The 17,303-nt window shown below is 48.2% G+C and overlaps 1 protein-coding gene across 1 annotated transcript in view; it reads right to left on the reverse strand.

Annotated features, from left to right (window-relative positions):
• Window positions 1-674: 674 nt before the first annotated feature.
• The window catches only part of LOC308334542 (serine/threonine-protein kinase PAK 6-like), a 40,823-nt gene continuing 24,194 nt past the window's right edge, over window positions 675-17,303 (reverse strand). Inside the window, exons 4-12 of the mRNA XM_080791340.1 lie at window positions 17,016-17,166; window positions 15,731-16,077; window positions 13,979-14,552; window positions 13,392-13,717; window positions 7,195-7,328; window positions 3,562-3,688; window positions 3,175-3,300; window positions 2,555-2,689; window positions 675-1,251 (exon numbers count right to left, since the gene is read on the reverse strand). Coding sequence (XP_080647466.1) covers window positions 1,084-1,251; window positions 2,555-2,689; window positions 3,175-3,300; window positions 3,562-3,688; window positions 7,195-7,328; window positions 13,392-13,717; window positions 13,979-14,552; window positions 15,731-16,077; window positions 17,016-17,166 — 2,088 coding nt within the window. The 3' untranslated portion in view covers window positions 675-1,083. The remainder of the gene's footprint in view (window positions 1,252-2,554; window positions 2,690-3,174; window positions 3,301-3,561; window positions 3,689-7,194; window positions 7,329-13,391; window positions 13,718-13,978; window positions 14,553-15,730; window positions 16,078-17,015; window positions 17,167-17,303) is intronic.

Here is a 17,303-nt window from a genome sequence, read left to right on the forward strand (position 1 = left end):
TCCATTTCCGCAATTTCCACAATTTCCATTTCCGCAATTTCCGCAATTTCCGCAATTACAATTTCCGCAATTTCCATTTCCGCAATTTCCGCAATTTCCATTTCCGCAATTTCCACCATTTCCGCAATTTCCATTTCCACCATTTCCGCAATTACAATTTCCGCAATTTCCATTTCCAACTATTAATGGCAGCTGGGTTTCATCATTCAAATAAAATAGAATTCTGTCCGTTTAGCTATAAAATTATTTCAGGGAATAGGGATACACAGTATATGTCTTTCATTTGCATTGCATCTCCCCCCCCCCCCCCCCAAGCTTTTATTTTCGTTCGAGTAATAGTACAACTCTAATAGTATATTACTTATAATAATGTAATTAAATATAACTTCATTCAGATTTATTTATTTTTATTTCATTTTCCAGATTTTTTTTCTTCTTTTTTTTAGATTTTCATTGGTGGGCCAGTCATAATGGTCCCGCGGGCCTGATGTGGCCCGCGAGCCTGAGGTTGAGTATCACTGCCATAGAGAATGCATTGGGCGTTTAAGTTAAATAACTCAGAAACTACAAAACATTTCGAAGTAAAACGTTCCAGCATGTGTCTCCACAGTAAGCTGAATAATAAAAAGTGTGAATGGACTTTCTAGGTGAAAGTGATTTTTTGACGTGCCATTGAGCCCCATATTGAAACCGCAAACCTCCAGATATATTCTTCTCCAAATAACCATTAAACACTACGTTGGGACATTTGTTTTATTCTCATATTCACAACAAACACAGCAATGTACACTTTGTCATATAGTGAATAAAGTATGGCAACTTTACTGAGAAATAATATATCATCAAATGATTGGCTTAGGAATGCGACAAAAAGAAAAGGAAAATCTCCAGGTCTTCATGGGGTGTGTAATTGAAAATAAGTCATCATTTGGGTGAACTTTGTGTGTATGTGTGTGTGTGTGTGTGCGCGTGCGTGCGTGCGTGCATGCTAGCATGTGTTTGCTGTACTGAACCAGTAGCATGTGGACATGTGTTTGCTGTATTGCTGCACCAGAGGCACTCGGGTGCGTGCGTGTGTGCGTGCTAGCATGTGGACATGCGTTTGCGGTACTGCTGCACCAGAGGCACCAGGCAGTCGGGTGAGGCTGCCTGCAGGAGGAAGGGATGCTGGAGCAAAGACACTGCACTGGAGCGTCCCCTGGTGTCCCTCATCAACATGCACGACAGGAAGTCCTTTAGTACCGGAGATATCTGGCCACACAGACAGGCAGGCAGACAAGACAGACAGACAGACAGACAGACAGACAGACAGACAGACAGGCAGGCAGACAGACAGACAGACAGACAGACAGACAGACAGACAGACAGACAGACAGACAGACAGACAGACAGACAGACAGACAGGTGTTAGATTCACTCATTTGATATTCTTGGCTCACAGTCTGAAAGCTCACGACGCGCCGTAGCGAGACATTTTTCGCCATAGTTTTGGTCGAGGAAAAATCTACACTGGACTGTGCATGTCGAGTATACCTTGTTTGGGATCCGTACAGTAAGGGGTGGGCTCATGCCGTATATGGGTTCTGACAGTAGGGGGCGGGGCTCATGCCGGCTCATACCTTATATTTGTTCTGACAGTAGGGGGCGGGGCTCATACCTTATATTTGTTCTGACAGTAGGGGGCGGGGCTCATACCTTATATTTGTTCTGACAGTAGGGGGCGGGGCTCATGCCTTATATGGGTTCTGACAGTAGGGGGCGGGGCTCATACCTTATATTTGTTCTGACAGTAGGGGGCGGGGCTCATACCTTATATGGTTTCCTGACAGTAGGCAAGGAAGCTCTGAGAAGGAAATTAAGTGGTCACGTGACTGGGCTGCGCCATGACACTTTCATGGACACTTTCATGGGAGCCAAACTACCCGGAATTTTGGCAGAATGCACTGGAGTCAATGAGAGCTCAGTGACCAGCTAATGAACAAACATTATTGATGAACAATTGAGACCTTTTGTAAAGTAATCACTTCTGGAAAAGACATTATTGTCTGCTGTGTTGTTATTCGATGTACACTGTGTAATTTTTACAGAGGTATGGTATCTCTATAAAAATAGAGATACCAAAAAGTACAAAGTACATTTCTGAACGTACCAAGTATCGCAAGACTTCCCACCGTTTCCTGTCTGGCAGCCAAATATCACGATACTTCCGGAGCCAGAAACGATATACCTGCTGCTGTTTAGATCCTCAGATAAAATTATATACTGTGTGCACTCTGTGCACATCGAAAAGTATAAGTGATTAGAAAACAACCTGTGATATGTCTTCTGTTATTTCTCCAGAAGTGATTACTTTACAAAAGGTCTCAATTGTTCATGAATAATGTTTGTTATGAGCTGTTCCTGCCGGCTCCATTCACTGCCGTGTATTCATTGCACTTCCGGTGTGAGTTTGGCTCCCATGAAAGTGTCCATGAAAGTGTCATGGCGCAGCCCAGTCACGTGACCACTTCCCTTCCTTCTCAGAGCTTCCTTGACAGTAGGGGCGTGGTCATACCTTATGTGGGTTCCTGACGGTAGGGGCGGGCTCGTCTCTCAGTCTCTTCATGGCCGCCACGGGAGTCTCGCTGAAGTACGGAGGTTCTCCGTCCACCATCTCTACCACCATGATGCCCAGAGACCACACGTCCACCTGCCAAAACATGAACTCATTCAATGCCAGGCAAATGGAAATTTAAATCGCCCAGTGCCAGGGTCTTGTCAGAGTTCCCATGCAGTGGGTCAGGGGACCTGTTTGTGGGTCGCGGACACATTGTTATGGGTTCCTTCATTTTTTTTGTTTCCTACATTTTGTTTTGAATTATAATTTCAAAACATTTTCAAAAAACATTCCCGAAAAAAGCAAAAAGTTTTCCATTCATTCAAATCAAAATCAATGATTTTCTTTTCAGTAATTTCATGGAGAAACACTATCTAAGATCTAAGAAATTAGAAAACAAATAATAAGGAGTGGTGAAAATGGCCGAGCTTGTAGATCGGCTATTTTTTTCACTAGTTTGTGCACCAGTTTTGCCATGTTTGGGCAAACGGCTAATCTCTCTTTTGGCTCTCGGCTTGAAAAGTCTGGGAACCACTGGGTCCTCTAGAGTCCTATAGACAGTCTGTCTGCGTGGTTACCTCGGTTCCGTACGGCGTCTTGGCGATGACCTCGGGAGCCATCCAGTAGGGCGTTCCGACCAGAGACTTCCTCTTGGACACCTCGGCACTGATCTGAGCACAGAAGCCAAAGTCTGACAGCTTGATCTGAGGAGTTAGTTATAGTGAAGGAGCAGGAAGAGTGAAGGAAGATGATTTTTGTTGTTATTATTTGTGCCAAGGTGCACCTTTATATGATCTTCAAATAACTGTTCAGAATCTAACAGCTTGGTATAGAGCGTTGCATAGTCCCGCGCCCGACGACAGGCCTGGAAGAGAATTCCCCATTCATTTTTTCCCCATAGACGTTTCAAAAAGTATGTATTTATTTAAAGACCTTTTTTTGTGTGTGCGTGTGTTGGGCATTACCCTGCCGTCCAGTGTCAGCAGAATGGAGTCACTCTTGATGTCTCTATGGATCACTCCCTGAGAGTGAAGATACGCCAGCGCTTGAAGGACAGCCTCGCACACCGTGGCTATCTGCTCCTCGTCCAACCTAACACACACACACACACGCACGCACACACACACACGTGCGCGCACACACAGTGACAGAAGTACGTATATTTTTATTAAATGTTTAACTCAAAGGACATCATCGCCCATTGTCAACCTTAATTTCAAATAATTGGTCCTCACTAATGCTCATTATAACATGTCTATTCACTGTGTTTCAGAGGGAGGGCTGTGGACAGTACCGAAATCTGCCTACCAGTGACATCACATCGGTGGGCATTGTTCATTGATTCATTCACCCGATTTCTGGAAGAGCGCTTATAGTCCGGAAGCCAGGGGTTTATATGTGACCATACATTAACAACCTATATAAGGCAATTATGCTTTAAGTAGCATGTCCAACTAGGGGATTCTGAATACATGTGATTAAAGAAAAAACAGCAATGACAATTACCATGACAACATAACATAAACAAACTACGTCACCATGACAACATAAACAAACTACACCACGTCACTATGGCAACACAAGCATAAACAAACCACGAATCAGCTCCATATATGGGCATTCCCAAATATGGGCACATACTGATGACATCAGGGAGCTCCATATATGGACAAAAAAGGGACAAGGACTGACAGATACAGCTGATCTCCATATATGGATGGATATAGGAGGGATGCAGGTACAGACAATTTGTTTGGCTCTGATGTCATAATGACACAGTTAGTTTAGTTTATAGGGTGATGGCTGTGTCACAGTGACATCAGCGGGATGACATGGGCCACAGTATAACGGCACACACAACCACTACATTTCTGTGAAGTCACACTAGCACAGCGGCCGGCTGTCTTTAGACATTGAAGAAAGGCAGAACAAAAAACGTCTTACGAAGAAATGGCTACCATGGAGCATACGTTCAAGCTGAGCGACGCTCTGGAGGACTCGAAGATGTTTCTCTCGCACCTCCAGGAGAAGATGGAAGAGATCCAGCCGAGGCTATAGAGCGACTGGACAAGAGGAGCTATCGGCGGAAGACGGTTCATTCCCTTCAGTCCTCCGCGTGGAACTACGAGAAAATGGTCCGCTCCCTGCGTTCCTCTCTGGGGAATTACCGGACGATCGTCGACTCCGTCCGGTCGTCGGTGAGGAGCTATACCGAGGCACGGCGGAGTCCCTGCGGTCCTCCCTGGAGGCGGAGGCCAGGAGGGCGAAGGAGACGATGGAGGGCGACCTCCACGAGACGGGGATCCAGCTGAGCCGAGCCGAGCGGCAGGCGGTCGACGCCCAGAAGCAGCTGAGGGGCCTCCGGGCGCTCCTGAGCGTTCCGTCGTTGTCGGACGACACCGACGACGAGGACCTGAAGGAGAACGCGGTGGCTCTGCTGGAACGTCGCTTCGACTCGCTCCAGGCGGAGCTGGAGCTGCTGAGGGCGGCGCTGGAGCGGACGGAGCTCGGCAGGAAGCAGGCGGAGCGGGAGCTGACCGCTGCGGCCGCAGAACGCACGCAGGACACCGGCAGCCTCGTCGAGCAGAAGAAGAAGAAGAAGAAGCACGAGGACGACCTGCGCCACCTGCAGGCCGAGGTGGAGAAGGCCATGCGGGAGAACCGCAAGGCCCAGGAGCAGGCCGAGCATGCCATCGCTCACAGTGCCACCGTTGTGCTTCGGATCCTTCTAGAACGGTCTTCTTAAACCAGAAAACAGTTTTCTGAAAAAACTATATTTTCTATTTTGTGGTTCTTAAACTATTTCATGTCAAGGACTCCAAAAATTATATGTATTCGGGCCGCCAACACCCATCTGAAAATATGTTGTTACCTCGGAGGACCCCCCCAGAAGCAAAGATAAGAGTTAAACATGTTTGCTGTGAAAAGATATATATTTAAAGATTTGCATACATTTTCACGATTTTTCAAAAACAGCAGATCTACAAGCTCGTAGGGTGGTGCTCGGTGCCGCACTTGTAGATCTGCCGTCTTTCAATAGAATAATGGTTCAAGTGGTTGGAAGCTAAAGCGACACAGATGTGTCCCAGGTCTTAATGGATTAATGAAATTCATACTATGGAACTTTTTCAATGAAACAAATGTTATTTTTGTTATGATCTTTAACTTGTATATTGTCACCTCTGTTTTTGTAAACACAAAAGTATTTAACGATGATGTAAAGCACCAAGATAAATTACATTAACTATATTCATAGTGTAAATGTGTTTTTTGACAAGGGGTTGAAAAACCGATGCCCAGGTGAAGTTTACTTTCAGGTTGCCCGACGGGCAAGTGTGTTTGAGTGTGGGGAAAACTGCCCACCGACATACAGTACCATTTGCCGATATGCTCAGACACATACAGTATGACGTAAATTCTCCATTCATTGTCAATGGTTTTTAATGTTTTTGTTCAGACAGAATCTACACTAATTATAGGAGGGGCTAGCACCACTCAAAAATAAATATTCATGAATGCAATTCTCCATGTGATTTTGGGGGTGAACTATCCCTTTAAGAGAGGACAGGCGGGTGGGCGGACCACGTCGTCACTGCTCATGTCACATGACTCAGCCAGAACCATATAATGAGTTCCTAATGCAGCTACGCCCAAATATGGACGAATGTGAATGTGTCGTCATGGCATCAGCCGCAAACAAATCAGTCTTATATGATTTGTATAGGCTATTATATGGGAACATACCCATATAAGGGCATATACTGATGACACATAAACATAAACAAACTACGTCACCATGACAACATAAACAAACTACGGTCACATCACTATGACAACACAACCATAAACAAACCACGAATCAGCTCCATATATGGGCAAATTGGGCATGCCCAAATATGGGCACATACTGATGACATCAGGGATCTCCATATGGACATTAAAGGGACAAGGACTGAAAGATACAGACTGGAGGTCATGGCTCTAACCTGGTTACTGGTGACTGGAGGTCATGGCTCTAACGTGGTTACTGGTGACTGGAGGTCATGGCTCTATAACCTGGTTACTGGTGACTGGAGGTCATGGCTCTATAACCTGGTTACTGGTGACTGGAGGTCATGGCTCTATAACCTGGTTACTGGTGACTGGAGGTCATGGCTCTATAACCTGGTTACTGGTGACTGGAGGTCATGGCTCTATAACCTGGTTACTGGTGACTGGAGGTCATGGCTCTATAACCTGGTTACTGGTGACTGGAGGTCATGGCTCTATAACCTGGTTACTGGTGACTGGAGGTCATGGCTCTATAACCTGGTTACTGGTGACTGGAGGTCATGGCTCTATAACCTGGTTACTGGTGACTGGAGGTCATGGCTCTATAACCTGGTTACTGGTGACTGGAGGTCATGGCTCTATAACCTGGTTACTGGTGACTGGAGGTCATGGCTCTATAACCTGGTTACTGGTGACTGGATCGGTCATGGCTCTATAACCTGGTTACTGGTGACTGGAGGTCATGGCTCTATAACCTGGTTACTGGTGACTGGAGGTCATGGCTCTATAACCTGGTTACTGGTGACTGGATCGGTCATGGCTCTAACCTGGTTTCGTTGACGATGTTGGTGAGCGCCCCGCCCTGCAGATACTCCATGATTACCCAGAGTTCCTCTCCGACCAGAGCACTGCGGAACATCTGCACCACGTTGACGTGTCTGTAGTCCCGCATGATTACCACCTGGAAGGAACACACAACATTTGTATTAGTGTGTAGGCCTACTTCACACACCCTTTAAGACTAAACCACACCCATCAGAGGTGTGACTTCCATAGGTACCCAGGTACTTTTAAAAACTTTGAGAAACCTCTGGGTGTCAGGCCGGTATAAAGGAACGGGACACCACTGTACCTGCCAACATCAGACCGTCAGATACATGTATCACTCAGCCAAACCGATCGGCTCTACAGAAATACAGTAGGCCCTACTGTACAGTACTGTATGCTGTAGGCTACCACCAGCTGCTGTCACACTCTTCATTTCTAAACCTACAGAAATGTACAGAACGTTTGAATGGATATGTTATGTGTAAATATGTTTTTATTTATTTTGTTGTCTTTCTACTTGCTAGCTAGGCCTTCAGCTATAGGGCTATATATATATATATGTGTGTGTGTGTGTGTGTGTGTGTGTGTGTGTGTGTGTGTGTGTGTGTGTAAATGTATGTGTGTGTGTGTGTGTGTGTGTGTGTGTGTGTGTGTGCATGTGTGTGCCATTTTAATAGGGTGTGTAGTAAATCTGCTTCGCCACCAGAGGGGGTGATTGACTAACCTCCATAGTATGTCCAGAGTGAAAGCTTTAGCAGATAGGGGTGGGACACTTTGATGATGGAGAGGGCCACTATATTTCCACACTTACTCCAGAGGGCCACTATATTTCTACACTCACTCCAGAGGGCCACTATATTTCCACACTCACTCCAGAGGGCCACTATATTTCCACACTCACTCCAGAGGGCCACTATATTTCCACACTCACTCCAGTGGGCCACTATATTTCCACACTCACTCCAGAGGGCCACTATATTTCCACACTCACTCCAGAGGGCCACTATATTTCCACACTCACTCCAGAGGGCCACTATATTTCCACACTCACTCCAGAGGGCCACTATATTTCCACACTCACTCCAGAGGGCCACTATATTTCCACACTCACTCCAGTGGACCACTATATTTCCACACTCACTCCAGTGGGCCACTATATTTCCACACTCACTCCAGTGGGCCACTATATTTCCACACTCACTCCAGAGGGCCACTATATTTCCACACTCACTCCAGAGGGCCACTATATTTCCACACTCACTCCAGAGGGCCACTATATTTCCACACTCACTCCAGTGGGCCACTATATTTCCACACTCACTCCAGAGGGCCACTATATTTACACACTCACTCCAGAGGGCCACTATATTTACACACTCACTCCAGAGGGCCACTATATTTCCACACTCACTCCAGAGGGCCACTATATTTCCACACTCACTCCAGAGGGCCACTATATTTCCACACTCACTCCAGTGGGCCACTATATTTCCACACTCACTCCAGAGGGCCACTATATTTCCACACTCACTCCAGAGGGCCACTATATTTCCACACTCACTCCAGAGGGCCACTATATTTCCACACTCACTCCAGAGGGCCACTATATTTCCCCACTCACTCCAGAGGGCCACTATATTTCCACACTCACTCCAGTGGGCCACTATATTTCCACACTCACTCCAGAGGGCCACTATATTTACACACTCACTCCAGAGGGCCACTATATTTACACACTCACTCCAGAGGGCCACTATATTTCCACACTCACTCCAGAGGGCCACTATATTTCCACACTCACTCCAGAGGGCCACTATATTTCCACACTCACTCCAGTGGGCCACTATATTTCCACACTCACTCCAGTGGGCCACTATATTTACACACTCACTCCAGTGGGCCACTATATTTCCACACTCACTCCAGTGGGCCACTATATTTCCACACTCACTCCAGAGGGCCACTATATTTCCACACTCACTCCAGAGGGCCACTATATTTCCACACTCACTCCAGAGGGCCACTATATTTCCACACTCACTCCAGTGGGCCACTATATTGCACACTCACTCCAGTGGGCCACTATATTTCCACACTCACTCCAGAGGGCCACTATATTTCCACACTCACTCCAGTGGGCCACTACAGTTCCACACTCACTCCAGAGGGCCAGATTGGATATTACTGTCGTAGCAAAAAATAAATCTACAAGCTCAAAATCTTGTAGATCTGCAATTCTTTTTGCTATATTTTGAATTGGAATCCTGAATTATTGTTTGCTATTTTTGAAATGGAATCCTGAAAATTAGCATTTTTATTTAATTTCAAATGCCTTTAATTATAGTTCTGTTAACTTTATGAACTAAATACAAATAGGCTACATTGGACATAAAAGCTACTAATATAGAGAGTTTAAGTAATTAAAGCGGGTCATGTTTGCGTTAACTCAATCAGTGCCAGAATGAGGCTACACTACAGCTGTGCAGGGCTACACTTCCCGGTTGGTCACAAGGACTGTCTAAAGAGGACGGGACGCGAAGACCGTAAGGGTTGCCGCCATGTTGCTCACATGGTGCTCCATGGAAGGAAAGAAACATGCGCAATGGGCTTTATGCAGCCAACACTTCCTCGTTCAGCTTCCTTGGTCTCAACTGCGCATGTTCCTTTCCTTCCATGGAGCACCATGTGAGCAACATGGCGGCGCCCTTGCGGTCTTCGCGTCCCGTCCTCTTTAGACAGTCCGTGGTTGGTCACCAAGGAAGCTCTGAGAAGGAAGAGAAGTGGTTTCCATGACACTTTCATGGGAACCAAACTCACACTGGAAGTGTGATGAATACATGGCAGTGAATGGAGCCGGCTGGACCACCTTATAACAAGCATTATTTATGAACAATTGAGACCTTTGGGTCTCAATTTGAGTACCTTGGTACGTTCAGAAAGGTACTTAGATACCATACCTCTTTAAAAATTACACAGTGTACACATCGAAAAGCAACACAGCAGACAATACTGTGTTACATGTCTTCTGTTATTTCCCAGAAGTGATTACTTTACAAAAGCTCTCAGTCATTCATAAATAATGTTTGTTCATGAGCTGGTCACTGAGCTCTCATTGACTCCAGTGCATTCTGCCAACCGGGTTGTTTGGCTCCCATGAAAGTGTCATGGCGCAGCCCAGTCACGTGACCACTTCTCTTCCTTCTCAAAGCTTCCTTGGTTGGTCTTCATCTTCTTTCGCGCATTTCTCTGGCACTGGCGCCACAATCTCCCCTAGACTCCCCCTTCCCTCGTTAAAGAGCAGCTCCCCTCCCTGTCTATCCTCGTTAAAGAGCAGCTCCCCTCCCTGTCTATCCTCGTTAAAGAGCAGCTCCCCTCCCTGTCTAACCTCGTTAAAGAGCAGCTCCCCTCCCTGTCTAACCTCCTTAAAGAGCAGCTCCCCTCCCTGTCTAACCTCGTTAAAGAGCAGCTCCCCTCCCTGTCTAACCTCCTTAAAGAGCAGCTCCCCTCCCTGTCTAACCTCGTTAAAGAGCAGCTCCCCTCCCTGTCTAACCTCGTTAAAGAGCAGCTCCCCTCCCTGTCTAACCTCGTTAAAGAGCAGCTCCCCCTGTCTGTCTAACCTCCTTAAAGAGCAGCTCCCCTCCCTGTCTAACCTCGTTAAAGAGCAGCTCCCCTCCCTGTCTAACCTCGTTAAAGAGCAGCTCCCCTCCCTGTCTAACCTCGTTAAAGAGCAGCTACCCCTCCCTGTCTAACCTTGTTAAAGAGCAGCTCCCCTCCCTGTCTAACCTCCTTAAAGAGCAGCTCCCCTCCCTGTCTAACCTCGTTAAAGAGCAGCTCCCCTCCCTGTCTAACCTCGTTAAAGAGCAGCTCCCCTCCCTGTCTAACCTCGTTAAAGAGCAGCTCCCCTCCCTGTCTAACCTCCTTAAAGAGCAGCTCCCCTCCCTGTCTATCCTCGTTAAAGAGCAGCCGCCCCTCCCTGTCTAACCTCCTTAAAGAGCAGCTCCCCTCCCTGTCTAACCTCCTTAAAGAGCAGCTCCCCTCCCTGTCTAACCTCGTTAAAGAGCAGCTCCCCTCCCTGTCTAACCTCCTTAAAGAGCAGCTCCCCTCCCTGTCTAACCTCGTTAAAGAGCAGCTCCCCTCCCTGTCTAACCTCCTTAAAGAGCAGCTCCCCTCCCTGTCTATCCTCGTTAAAGAGCAGCCGCCCCTCCCTGTCTAACCTCGTTAAAGAGCAGCTCCCCTCCCTGTCTAACCTCGTTAAAGAGCAGCTCCCCTCCCTGTCTAACCTCGTTAAAGAGCAGCTCCCCTCCCTGTCTTACCTCGTTAAAGAGCAGCTCCCCTCCCTGTCTAACCTCCTTAAAGAGCAGCTCCCCTCCCTGTCTTACCTCGTTAAAGAGCAGCTCCCCTCCCTGTCTAACCTCGTTAAAGAGCAGCTCCCCTCCCTGTCTAACCTCCTTAAAGAGCAGCTCCCCTCCCTGTCTAACCTCGTTAAAGAGCAGCTCCCCTCCCTGTCTAACCTCCTTAAAGAGCAGCTCCCCTCCCTGTCTATCCTCGTTAAAGAGCAGCTCCCCTCCCTGTCTAACCTTGTTAAAGAGCAGCTCCCCTCCCTGTCTAACCTCCTTAAAGAGCAGCTCCCCTCCCTGTCTAACCTCGTTAAAGAGCAGCTCCCCTCCCTGTCTAACCTCGTTAAAGAGCAGCTCCCCTCCCTGTCTAACCTCGTTAAAGAGCAGCTCCCCTCCCTGTCTAACCTCGTTAAAGAGCAGCTCCCCTCCCTGTCTATCCTCGTTAAAGAGCAGCTCCCCTCCCTGTCTAACCTCGTTAAAGAGCAGCTCCCCTCCCTGTCTATCCTCGTTAAAGAGCAGCTCCCCTCCCTGTCCAACCTCGTTAAAGAGCAGCTCCCCTCCCTGTCTAACCTCGTTAAAGAGCAGCTCCCCTCCCTGTCTAACCTCGTTAAAGAGCAGCTCCCCTCCCTGTCTAACCTCGTTAAAGAGCAGCTACCCCTCCCTGTCTAACCTCGTTAAAGAGCAGCTCCCCTCCCTGTCTAACCTCGTTAAAGAGCAGCTCCCCTCCCTGTCTAACCTCGTTAAAGAGCAGCTCCCCTCCCTGTCTAACCTCGTTAAAGAGCAGCTCCCCTCCCTGTCTAACCTCGTTAAAGAGCAGCTCTCCTCCCTGTCTAACCTCGTTAAAGAGCAGCTCCCCTCCCTGTCTAACCTCGTTAAAGAGCAGCTCCCCTCCCTGTCCAACCTCGTTAAAGAGCAGCTCCCCTCCCTGTCTAACCTCGTTAAAGAGCAGCTCCCCTCCCTGTCTAACCTCGTTAAAGAGCAGCTCCCCGCCTCCCTGTCTAACCTCGTTAAAGAGCAGCTCCCCTCCCTGTCTAACCTTGTTAAAGAGCAGCTCCCCTCCCTGTCTAACCTCGTTAAAGAGCAGCTCCCCTCCCTGTCTAACCTCGTTAAAGAGCAGCTCCCCTCCCTGTCTAACCTCGTTAAAGAGCAGCTCCCCTCCCTGTCTAACCTCGTTAAAGAGCAGCTCCCCTCCCTGTCTAACCTTGTTAAAGAGCAGCTCCCCTCCCTGTCTAACCTCGTTAAAGAGCAGCTCCCCTCCCTGTCTAACCTCGTTAAAGAGCAGCTCCCCTCCCTGTCTAACCTTGTTAAAGAGCAGCTCCCCTCCCTGTCTAACCTCCTTAAAGAGCAGCTCCCCTCCCTGTCTAACCTCGTTAAAGAGCAGCTCCCCTCCCTGTCTAACCTCGTTAAAGAGCAGCTCCCCTCCCTGTCCAACCTCGTTTAAGAGCAGCTCCCCTCCCTGTCTAACCTCCTTAAAGAGCAGCTCCCCTCCCTGTCTAACCTCGTTAAAGAGCAGCTCCCCTCCCTGTCTAACCTCGTTAAAGAGCAGCTCCCCTCCCTGTCCAACCTCGTTAAAGAGCAGCTCCCCTCCCTGTCTAACCTCCTTAAAGAGCAGCTCCCCTCCCTGTCTAACCTCGTTAAAGAGCAGCCTCCCTCCCTGTCTAACCTCGTTAAAGAGCAGCCTCCCTCCCTGTCTAACCTCCTTAAAGAGCAGCACCTCCCTGTCTAACCTCCTTAAAGAGCAGCCTCCCTCCCTGTCTAACCTCCTTAAAGAGCAGCTCCCCTCCCTGTCTAACCTCGTTAAAGAGCAGCTCCCCTCCCTGTCTAACCTCGTTATAGAGCAGCTCCCCTCCCTGTCTAACCTCGTTAAAGAGCAGCTCCCGCCGCTGCTGTTTCTTCAGGTCCATCATCTTCACGGCCACCTGGCGGCCGCTCTGCTTCTCCCGGGCGATGCAGACCACCCCCGTGGACCCCTCGCCGATCTTCACAAAGTTCTCCAGGCTCGTCCGGGGGTCCCCTTTGTCCACCACCATCTGCAGCGCCGCCTTGAACTGCTCGTGGGTCACCTTGACGGGGGGGTCCGCCGCGGCGGGGGTCTTCTCCGGGGGAGGCCTGGAGGTCTGCTCTGGAGGTCTGGAGGTGTCGTCCGGAGGTCTGGCCGCGTGGTCTGGAAGTCTGGGGATGTGGTCTGGAGGAGCAGGGTGACATCAGTTAAGGGGTTTGTAACTTTAAGCCTGATCTGCTGTTTTCACAACGTTTCTGGGATTTTTGAACCTCACATCGCTGACTGACTATCCACTCAAACCAAATGTAATTCAAACTAAATATTTTCACAACATAGAAAAACGGAAACAAATCTAGCAAACCCACTTCGAAACTAAACTTTAAATTAAAATCAAAAAGTCTAAATAAAGTTATGGGGGGGAAGAAATGCAAAACATATGATAACCTTGGTCTGGAAGTCTGGAGATCTGGTCTGTAGGTCTGGATGTGTGGTCTGTGGGTCTGGAGAGCGGATCTGTAGGTCTGGATGTGTGGTCTGTGGTTCTGGATGTGTGGTCTGTGGGTCTGGGGATCTGATCTGTAGGTCTGGATGTGTGGTCTGTGGTTCTGGATGTGTGGTCTGTGGGTCTGGGGATCTGATCTGTAGGTCTGGATGTGTGGTCTGTGGGTCTGGATGTGTGGTCTGTGGGTCTGGATGTGTGGTCTGTGGTTCTGGGGGTCTGGTCTGACAGTCTAGAGAGCTGGTCGGAGGTTCTGGGGGTCTGGGTGGATCTGGCCGCCATCGACGCAGAAGAGCAGGTTGAGGATGAGCCGGTGGGGGAAGGGCGCAACGTGGGGGAGGGGCTGGGCGGTTTGTTTTCGTTGGGGGCGGAGCTGTGAGGCTGGGGGGCGGGGCACGTCAGGATGGGAGAGATTCCGCCGGCGAAGGTGGAGGAGGAGGAGCGCGGCGGAGGTCGCCCTACGATGGGACTGCTGGTGCCGTTGGGGAGAGGAAGACCACCGGGCGTCATGGAGGACATCTGAGGGGACAGAGACATTATAAGGACGTCTGACACAGACAGAGACGTTATGGAGACATCTGAGAGACAGAGACAGGGACGTTATGAATAGGGACAATATAATCGGGAGCATATCGGAAACAGCCATAATTGGCCATGAAATGCCATATCGGTATCGGATTGGTCTCAAAATAATACAGATTATTCTGCGATATATATTTTTTTATATATATATTTTTTATCCCACGATTTTGTAACCCATTTTTCACCCCTGTGTCAATCATCTAATGTGATCCTGGGCTCTACACACCCTCCGCCAACCTGGGGAGAGCAACGGACTTGAACTCATGCTTCCTTCATGCCCGAGTGTTGAAGTTGCTCCTTTTACACCTGACAGGGGGGAGTTTCCCTGGTTGGACGTATAGCGCGTGGAAGGAACACGTTATTCCAACCAGTTCCTTTCCCCTCCATCAGGCGGCCCGGCTAATTATTTATTATTCTGCGATATTGATGACACAATAATAATGTGACCGTAATCCTGTAATCCTGGTCTCTAAACTGCCTCCCCCTGGCCAGCCGGGGCGCCTGATGGAGGGGAAAGGAACTGGTTGGACTAACGTGTTCCTTCCACGCGCTACGTCCAACCAGGGAAACTCCCCCCTGTCAGGTGGAAAGGAGCAACTTGGACACTCAGGCATGAAGGAAGTGTGAGTTCAAGTCCGTTGCTCTCCCCTTGTGCCCCATATATGGGGACTAGGTTGGTGGAGGGTGTGTATAGAGCCCAGGATCACATTAGATGATTGACACAGGGGTGAAAAATGGGTTACAAAATCGTGGGATAAAAAAAATATTAAAAAAATAAATAATAATAATAATGTGACCGTCAATGGACAGTCAATTGAATACTTTATTAACAGGCTTTGGGCCAACAAGCCCCTATATAGGGCCTTGGCTTGTTTCCATTGTGGTCCTCTGTATAATATCGGCATCGGTCAGAATCGGTATCGGCAGACATGACCCCGCAAATAACCGGAAGATCGGATATCGGTCATAATTTCATAACGCGCACCCCTTAGTTATGAAGACATCCACAGAGAGATGAAATTGAAGACATGCGAGGGACAGAGACTTGATGGAAGCAGACCATCTGAGGGACAGAGACGTTATGGAAGAACATAACGATCTGCATTATTCCTCACCTTCAGGTCGTACGTGGAGTGCGGCCTCCTGCCGCCGCCGCCGCCGCCACCGCCACCGGTGGCGGCGTTCCGGGACGCAGAGGTCAAGAGATCGGGCAGTTGATTGACAGGTGGCCTGACGGCCCTGGCGGCGTTGAGCCGCTGGGCGTTGGTCTCCAGAGTCTGCAGGTTGTTGTAGTAACAGGAGGCGGGCCGCTGCTGCTGCTGTTGTTGTTGTTGTTGTTGTTGTTGTTGTTGTTGCTGTTGTTGTTGTTGTTGTTGTTGTTGTTGTTGTTGCTGCTGCTGCTGCTGCCGGGACATTCTGTCTGTCACGCTGACGCTACCGCTCATCCCGCCGTGGGCGTGGCCTGTCACGACGACGACATTTTACGTGACGATTAATGGCAGTGGTGGAAAAAGTAGTCTCGTAGTATTTTTGTAGTCCTAGGGGGGGGGGGGGGGGGGGTTCTTAGGGCTCCATTTTTCGTCACCGCTAAAACCCCTTATCCCTAAACTTATTTGCCTATTCTTTTTTTTTATATTTTGAAAAACATTTTTGAATAGTTCAACTATAGCCAATCTACATTGGAACGTTGTGAGCTTGTAAGACTGGCCATTTTAACGATTGTTATGTTTTGCAAAATAGTAAAGAAAAAGGCAAAGACGTTTAGGGATAAGGGGTTTAGCGGTGACGAAAATGGAGCCCTTATAGTCTTCATTTGAACAGCACATTCTGACACAAAGGGCTGTATTTTGCGTGTCTTAAGTACCAGGTCTTATTCCCTAACTTGAGTAAACTAAAGACCTGGAGGCGTGATCAATGCTCTTTGGCCAAATGGCATTGACCACGCCTCCAGGTCTTTAGTTTACTCAAGTTAGGGAATAAGACCTGGTACGTAACAAGACACGCAAAATACAGCCCAAAGGGTCTAGATGGGACGAAACGTCGTTTTAAGGTGACCTTAAAACCGTTTTGTCCCAAGGAGTCCCTATACCGTTGGGCTTTAGTCTTGTCTTTTGAATGCACCATTTAATTTTAGTCTTATTTTTAGTCATCTGAAATTGTTTAGTCTTAGTCTAGTCTTAGTCGACTAAATATCAAACACCTTTGCCTTTTAGTCTTAATTAGTCAACAAAGTTAACACTGCTCAAAAAAACTTTGCGATGCAACACATTGTGAGCTTGTAGAGACGAACCTTGTATACATAACATAATGAACGGAGAAGCAAATTGTGCAAAAAAATAACTGCCGATTATCAAATTGTTGTGATTTAGGTCGATTATGAAATAATGTTGACAGGCCTACTGTGGGTGTGTTGTCCGGTGCTCTGTGGGCCCCTAGGGGCCCCCGGCGACGTCCTCATCTCATAGGTGGAGGTGGCCCTCGTAAGAGCTCTGCTGTCCGGGACCAGGGCGGTCCTCGGGGCCAGTTTAGGGCTCCCACTCTCGCTGCGTACCTGTTAAGAGGTGAAAACTGGTTAATCAGACTAATCAAATGAATTGATGATAAAATAAAGAAAGGAAAAAAAAATGTTTTGATTTTAACGAAAATTATTCATTTTATTTCTGGACGGAACTATATAATATCAGACTA

The sequence above is a fragment of the Protomyctophum bolini genome (genome assembly GCF_963924005.1).
Source record: "Protomyctophum bolini genome assembly, chromosome: 19".
NCBI lineage: Eukaryota > Metazoa > Chordata > Actinopteri > Myctophiformes > Myctophidae > Protomyctophum > Protomyctophum bolini.